The following is a 7641-nucleotide window of genomic DNA, read 5'->3' as shown; positions in this document are numbered from 1 at the left end:
GACTCACTTTCTCTAACATAGTGGAGAACTTGGTGAGACTAGAACACCACACACACAGTCCCTGATGCCTGGCAGAGGTTCAGGGCTCACTAGCTCCTCGGCCCACACACAAACCGCATCCATGGCCCACATTTCCACAGGCCCGGGGCCAGCGAGCAGCAGCGGGAAACCAAACCCTGTCCGGAATCGGCTAAGACAGGTCTTTGCATTTTTAAAGAGAAAAAAATAATAAGAAACTATTTTGAGATGTGAAAATGCTATACAATTCCAGTTTCAGGGTCTGGGAGGAAAACTATCTGGGGGCCGGGCGCATGGCTCACGCCTGTCACTGCAGCGCTTTGGGAGGCCGAGGCGGGAGGATCCCCCGAGCCCAGCAGTTCGAGACCAGCCTCAGCAACACTGCAAGACCCCATCTCTATTTTAATTTTGAAAAAGCATTTTGGCCCATTTTACCCATGGTCTGTGATGCTTTCCAGCACCAGTGGCAGAGCTGAGAAGCGTGACGGGGACCACGCGGCCCGCAGAGCCCACGGGAATGACGCTGGGCACCTCACAGCACTGGCCGGCCCTGCGGTGGCGATTCCCATCCGTCCTCTGCAGGAAGCCAGGTGGCCTGCCAGCTCGCAGTTCTCTTCACCAGGACCTGCACGGAGCAGATGCCCCAAGCCATGCACTGCAGAGGCAGAGGCCGGGCCACGTGTATCAAAAGCTGTGTTTAATGATCAGACTGAACGGCAGCAAGTCCACACGGACAGACGGAGTCAAGGACAGGACCGCCGCCTCTGAACCCCTCCCCACTGGTCCAACGTCCAACACCAAAAAAGAGAGGTCCCCACCCTGTCCCCATGTACAAAATGGCTTCAGTGAAGGTGCCATTACTCCCTGGGAAGCTGGTATTTTTTGGAAGGGATCGGGGCTCACCCCTGCCACTCTCTGACCGGAACAGACCCGTGAGAGCGCAGCGCTCAGCAGTCCCCGTGTGCAGCTGGGGGTGACTGGCTTGACAGAAACAGATTCTAGACTCGAGTCTGGAGGCTGCGTGGACAGGGCGGGTGGCAGGCGGGAACTGGGGCCCTGGCGCCACAGACAGCCAAGGTGCAGGCTCTGTCGCTGCGGCCACGGGGAGCACTGCTTCGGAAGTGACCACGTGCAGCGAGGGGAGGATGCCGGGGCCTGGGGCCATGCCTGTCAGTTCCTGCATGGATGTCTCTGCCCCGGAGTCAGGAGAACCTCATCAGTGAGTAGACCACGCCAGCGGCAGATGTCCTCGTGGGTTCCAGAAGCTCCTAGATGTTGGGTCCAGGGGGTTAAGAACCACGCACCAATGCCGCTGCCACAGGGAGAACGGAGGCCCAAGCCCCTCTCGGCGGAAAAGCAACACAGGGCCCACACGGGGAGCGAGGTTGGGTGCCGGGAGCAGCCGGGACCTCCCACGGCCCAGTCCCTCCCTCCCAGGGCTCCAGGGCCCCCGAGGGCCTGACCCAGCCTGCCTGGCGCCCACCCCTGCTTGTCAAAAGGGCAGTCTGAGAGGTCCACCCCACCAGGTGGCGACAGCAGGACTTCTAGAAGTTGCGACTGTTTATTAAAACGGGGAGGAGTGTGCAGGCACGGCCAGGTGCCTCCGGCTGAGGGCAGGTCGGGGTCGGAGCCAGGGGAACGGCTTGCCCACTCACTGCCAGCCTCATTCACGCCCCGAAACCCTGCCCCACAGGCCTGTCTCAGCCAGCGTCAGGGTCCGATGCTGCCCCGGCCACCAGGCCGTGTCCTAGGCTTGGAGGTGGCTTCCAAACCTCCCAGGGGCTCCGATCTGCTCGAGGGGGAAAAGCAATGCCATCTGGGACCAGAAAGCTGCTCCTCCGCCCGAGAACAGGATGCCGCGGGGAGGAAGGTCACCTGAAGGACGAAGCGGCCGGTGAGCACCAAGTGTGTCTGCGGCCAGAGTCCACCCACGCCTGCTCACTCATGCAGACGGCGCTTCAGGGTCTGCAGAGAGGCCGGGCAGGGCCTGCGAGGACGGACTCCAGTGGGGAGGAGGATGGACCCGCAGAGGGCTTGTGGCAGCCGGGCGAGCTTGGAGCAGCAGACGTGCAGCTGGGGCAGCTGGGCTGGGCGCGGGCACGGACCACGGGGGTCTTGGCAAGGATGAGCACCATGTTGGGGCCGGTGGGGACAGCACAGGCCTCAGTCCTGGGGACAGGCATCTGTCTATCTGTCTCCAGTGGGTGCCAGGCAGCCCCAACATCTTGGTATGGCGGGCACGGCAGCGAGCGTCTCACCCCTCCCCTAGGCCAAGGCGCCAGGCTGGGCTACCGGGCACGGCTGGGCCTGGTCCTGGCCCTCGGGTTCAGCTGGGCTCCCAGGCTCCTGCATGGGGGCTCCAGCCCCCATCTCCTCAGGCATACATGGTTCTGGGGACTGCTCAGCAGGCTGGGGAGACGTGGCTGGTTCTTTGCTGGGTGGTTGCGGGGAGAGTGGTGTGGCCGAGTCTTTGGGAGGCTGCAGGCTGTCGGCTGGCGCTGGGGCCCACGGAGATGGAGGTAGGACTTTCTACAGGAGAAGGGAGGCAGAGGTGAGGAGAAGACAGGGACCCAGAGGAGGGCCCTCGTAGGGGCCACGACACCCAGCACCCGCAGGCCACGGGGGCAGGGTTAAAATGAGGCGCCATCCCCAGGGGCTCTGGACCCAGGCTTGGGACAAGCAGAGGTGTCCCAAGGAGGGGGCCGGTTCCATGGCCCACAGGCACCCAGGACCCCGTCCATCTGCACAGGGGCCGCGGGAGGGGAACCCGAGGCCAGCAGAGGCTGGGAGCTGTGCAAAGCCCCTGCAAAGAGAAGCCCGGACTCTCTGTCTCTCGCCCCGGGGCCCGGTCCCCGGCTTCTCCTGAACTTTCTGAAATACCCATCAGAATGGGGAAACCTGGCCGGGCGCAGTGGCTCAAGCCTGTAATCCCAGCACTTTGGGAGGCCGAGACGGGCGGATCACGAGGTCAGGAGATCGAGACCATTCTGGCTAACACGGTGAAACCCCGTCTCTACTAAAATACAAAACTAGCTGGGCGAGGTGGCGGGCGCCTGTAGTCCCAGCTACTCGGGAGGCTGAGGCTGGAGAATGGCGTAAACCCGGGAGGCGGAGCTCGCAGTGAGCTGAAATCCGGCCACTGCACTCCAGTCTGGGCGACAGAGCGAGACTCCGCCTCAAAAAAAAAAAAAAAAAAAGAATGGGGAAACCTTTGGGGTGGGGGTGCTGGCCCCAGGAGACCTCTCCCTCGGGCCTGGTCTCAGGCCATGGTCCCATCTGGGGGACCCATGAGCCCGGCTTGGCCCTGGAACCACAACTCGACCCAATGCAACACACCAGTGCGGCAGGATGGGTGTGGTTTAACTTCCACAAAACCACGATGCGGGACCGCCACGCGCGGCGGCCACCACTGAGAAGCACAGCATTTCCCCCAGAGGGAGGCCGGCTACAGGAGGGGCTGGACCAATGCCCAACAGCCTGAGGATCGCCCTGCGGCGCAGGGCTGCTCCCTGGGCGGTCATGGCCTCCGAGAGGCACTGCCCGGAGGCGTGGGGGCAGCTCTCGGGCGCAATGTGCCTGAGTCTCAGGAACCCAGGAAGTCACCCCTCTTGGTTAAGCACCCCACAGCCCATTGGAAGGGGGCCGCATCCACTTCTCATTTACAAAAATCACAAAAGCAGAACTGACATGGCGTTAAGCCCTCCCTGCATCGCGCACGGTTAACCCTTGCCAGCCGCCCCTGCCTCGCTGAGGGGGACAGGGGACAGGGCTTCCACAGCCAGGGCCGGCCTGCTCCCCTCGCACAGGGTTCTGCGGCCCCACTCCCAGTCGGGTGCCTCGCGCTCAGCAGGAGAAGCGACGGATGCCCAACACCCACACAAGTGGGGCGCCAGTGACCGTTTTGGGGGAAGCAACTTTGGAAAGGACAGGGCATCCCCGGGTCCCACCCAGCACATCCGTCCACGGGCGCCACACGCGCACGACACCCAAAGCAGAAGCTGCTGGGACCGCGAGCCCCGTCGCGGCCGCGGGGCTGCTGGGGCTGGAGGCCTCACTCAACTTTAAGTCTAGTTATGGCTCACTAGGCGACTGTTTCTCACAGTCAGAGCAAACTGGTATTCACCGCAAAGCCGCTGCCCGTCCAGAACACGCCCAGCTCCCGGCGCCAGAGTGCCACGGCGCAGCTTGTCACCAGCGTGCAGGGCACCAGGTAGAGGAGAGCGGGCTGGCCACGCTGCATCAGGGCCAACGCCACGAACGTCACCAGGAGGCCAACGCCATAGGCTGTGGAGACAGAGGCGGCATCACCTCAGCCAGGCAGGCCGGGGCCACCACCCACTTCCCTGGGAAGAATGCGAGCGGGCTGGGGGCGGTGGAGGGCAGGGGTGTGCAAGGACGGGAGAGGTAGAGCGGGGGTTCAGCCAGCAGGGCCACAGTCTCCTTGAAGTACATGGATCCTTCTGGCACCTCCTGGGCCGCACTCCCACCCTGACCCCACCGGGGCCAGTGAGAGGGGCGCCAGGGTCACCGAGGACATGGAAGGGGCAGGGCGAGGAGAGGGACAGGGAGAGGCAGGCTTCGTGCAGCTGCAGGACAGCGGGAGGCAGATGGGATAGCAGACGGGGGCTGCAGGACATGTCCAGGATGCAGTTTCTATGAACCTCTAATGAGAAAATCAGCCGAAGGTGAACACATGTGCCTGACCAGAACACCCTTGGACACCGAGCTGGGGGTGTATAAAGTATGTTCTCAGGAGACACCCAGTGAAAGGTTTGGGGTCAAGGGGCACGGTGCCCCAGTCCTCTGAGAACACAGCCTGTGATTTACATATGTGTGCGTGGAAGTACACAAACGTGCACACGGCCACCCCGGGCACCCACAGGGGAGGGCTGCCAGGACCCCCCTGCTCACGTCCCTGACGTAAACTTGTGCAGTGTCTGCCTAGAACCCACGCACATCCTGCCAAACCATAAATCCCTGCAGGTTCCTACAAATACAAACACGACGTCACTGCGGGTGGTTGCTGTCCCACGGCACTGCTTAGGGAATACTGGCCCAAACAGTCCGGTATGTTCAGTACAGATGCAATTTCTTTTCCCCAAATATTTTCCAGCCACAGCTGGTGGAATCCACAGCTGCGAAACCCATGGCTAGGGAGGGCCAACTGGAGTACATGGGAGAGCGCATGAGTGTGGAGAGAGAGAGAGAACGGAATCAAGCGAACGTGAGTAAACGACCAGTCCCTCTGAGAACGGGGCACATAGGAGTTCTCTGTACCGACCCTGCAACTGTCATTTAAAATTTCAAAATAAAGCTCTGAGAAAATTAACTTTTTATTAGAACATTCTTAAAAAAGAGCCACTGTGTCCAGCAAGCACACTGCTCCTGGCACTTTTTCTAACACTCATCTCTGTATTTCTGAAACCATGCCACAGGGAGCGTCCCTATTGGTCCATTTCAGACCATCCACGTGTCCATCAGCTATCATCGACAGAAACAGAGACAAACGGAGAGGTCTGGCACCTGTAAAATCTCAGTGGCTTCAATCTCAGGAATCACAGGGACAACCTGACAAATTATGCTTCAGGAGGGAGAAATCTCTGCAGCTGCGTTTTTATTTTTTCTTTCATTTTATTATTTTTTCGAGACAGGGTCTCACTCTGTTGCCCAGGCTGGAGTGCAGTGGCCCGATCACGGCTCACTGCAGCCTTGAACTCCCAGGCTCATGTGATCCTCCCACCTCAGCCTCCTGAGTAGCTGGGGCTACAGGCACATGTCACCATGCCTGGCTAATTTTTGTATTCTTCTGCAGACACAGGGTCTTACTATGTTGCCCAGGCTGGTCTTGAACTCCTGGGCTCAAGCAATCCCCCCCACCTCAGCCTCCCAGAGTGCTGGGATCACAGACATGAGCCCCTGGGCCCAGCCTCAGCCGTGATTTTAAAGGGTAATCGTGAAGCCGGTAAAATGGCTGAGGGGAAAGCCAGGGTCACCTGCAGCCGCAGGAAGCAGGTGTGGGGGGACCACCACCAACCAAAGGGCACCGCAGGCCGGCCTGAGCTCTCCTGGCCCTGGGAGTGAACGTTAGGGAGCCACGCGGAGGGCTGGGCGAGGGCGTGGCTCGGCAGAGGCGGCTTACCCTCAGCCCATGAAGCAGAAAGCACCACAGCTTCTTAGGGCCGGCTGTGGTGGGGGGACATTTCTTAAAACAATGTCGGTTAACAGAAAACGGCACTTTGTGTAAACACTTTCATAACAACAGAAACAGAAGACAAAGCAAAGAAGAAAAAGACAAAAAAGGGAAAACAGGAAAGAAAAGGAAAAGAACAGAACAATGGAAGCCAGGGAGAATGAGAAAGAGGGGGATGCAGGCACAGGCCCAGCCACCCGAGCCCAGCTCCCAGAGAGGCCAGGGGGTTAGGGTTAGGGTGTTACGGTGTTAGGATTAGGGTGTCATGGTTATGCTGTTAGAGCTGGAGTCACGGTTGGGGTTGGGGTCACGGTCAGGACAGAGGCTGAGTCAGGGCGGGGCTGGAGCCGGAGTGGCCAGCATGGGCTCGACCGAGGCACTTACCGATGGTGCAGGCCACGAAGTACGCTCTGGAGGACTGTACCTGGATGTCGAACCTGTGGCAGTAGGCCACCAGCAGCCCTGGGGAGGCACACAGAAGAGGCTCACCCGGGCCCACAAAGCCTCGGAGCGGGGGCTCCCTGGGAGCAGGCGGGCGCCTGAGCACTTGTGGGCGCCGTGGGCCTCTCGCTGCCCAGTGGCTGCTGTCATTTCACAGACAGGTCACATGCTTGCTCAGGACAGGGCTGCCATGACTCTGTGGGTAAACTGAGTCCACAGTAAGAGCAAAGCCCAGGCAGACACACCTGGCCAGGACCCTGGGGACACGGAGGCTGTGAGGGTACAGTCTCTGCCTTCAGAGCAACGTGAGCTCACGGGGACCCAGGGCCCAGCAAGGACCCCTGCGCAGCCCTGAGCAGGATGGGGTGAGGCTGTCTGCAATTGGGAGGCCTTCCCTGCTCCCTAGCACCCAAAGGCAGTGCCCTCGCTGCCCAAGCAAATGGGCCTCGATGGCCCCAACCTGCCCGACCCTGACCCTCAGGGCTTTATCTGCAGCCAACGGTGCACAGGCCGCTCCCTGCCAAAAGCAAACCTCAGTCGTCACTCCTAAGGGCAAACCTCAGTCGTCACTCCCAAAGGCAAACCTCAGTCACCCAGGGCCTTGACCCACAACGCGAACTGTGTGCCCCACTCGCCTCAGTACCTGGCACCAAAATGTCCCCGAAACCCAGGAGGGAGAAGGGCCGGTCACACAGAGCCAGAGGCGAGGAGTTCAGCCTGGGCACCTTCAGGACCATGGGCAACTGCAAAGACGGGAAGAGGACAATGTCCTCCAGGACCCGCATCCAGCCGCGGGACGCCTCGAGCCCTATCCCTCTCCGCGCAACACCTTGGCCCATGGCAACCTAAGGCCCTGCGGTCAGAGGACGCACCTTCTCCCGGGTGGCTGAGTCTGAGGGCCCCGTGGCCACCTCCACCATGATGCTGCTCCCACTCTGTACAGAAGGGGGTTGAGTGAGGGAGTGGGGTGATGGGATGGGGTGGGGAGTGCG

The 7641-nt window shown here is 60.8% G+C and overlaps 1 protein-coding gene across 3 annotated transcripts in view; it reads right to left on the bottom strand.

The window, feature by feature from the left end:
- Positions 1-698: 698 nt before the first annotated feature.
- SPPL2B (signal peptide peptidase like 2B) overlaps positions 699-7641 on the bottom strand; it is a 22166-nt gene continuing 15223 nt past the window's right edge. For 2 of the 3 annotated variants that reach the window (XM_017874893.1, XM_017874894.1), the window contains exons 11-15: positions 7522-7584; positions 7293-7392; positions 6593-6670; positions 4142-4302; positions 699-2547 (exon numbers count right to left, since the gene is read on the bottom strand). In XM_017874893.1, the coding sequence (XP_017730382.1) occupies positions 2284-2547; positions 4142-4302; positions 6593-6670; positions 7293-7392; positions 7522-7584 (666 nt within the window). In that variant the 3' untranslated portion in view covers positions 699-2283. Of the gene's footprint in view, positions 2548-4078; positions 4303-6592; positions 6671-7292; positions 7393-7521; positions 7585-7641 lie in introns of all 3 variants that reach the window. The other variant, XM_017874895.1, reaches the window with a different exon arrangement.

Source organism: Rhinopithecus bieti, unplaced genomic scaffold (genome assembly GCF_001698545.2).
Source record: "Rhinopithecus bieti isolate Rb0 unplaced genomic scaffold, ASM169854v2 scaffold_9769, whole genome shotgun sequence".
Classification (NCBI taxonomy): Eukaryota; Metazoa; Chordata; class Mammalia; order Primates; family Cercopithecidae; genus Rhinopithecus; species Rhinopithecus bieti.
The sequence above is the reverse complement of the archived record's forward strand: the minus strand, read 5'-3'. Positions and strand labels throughout refer to the sequence as shown.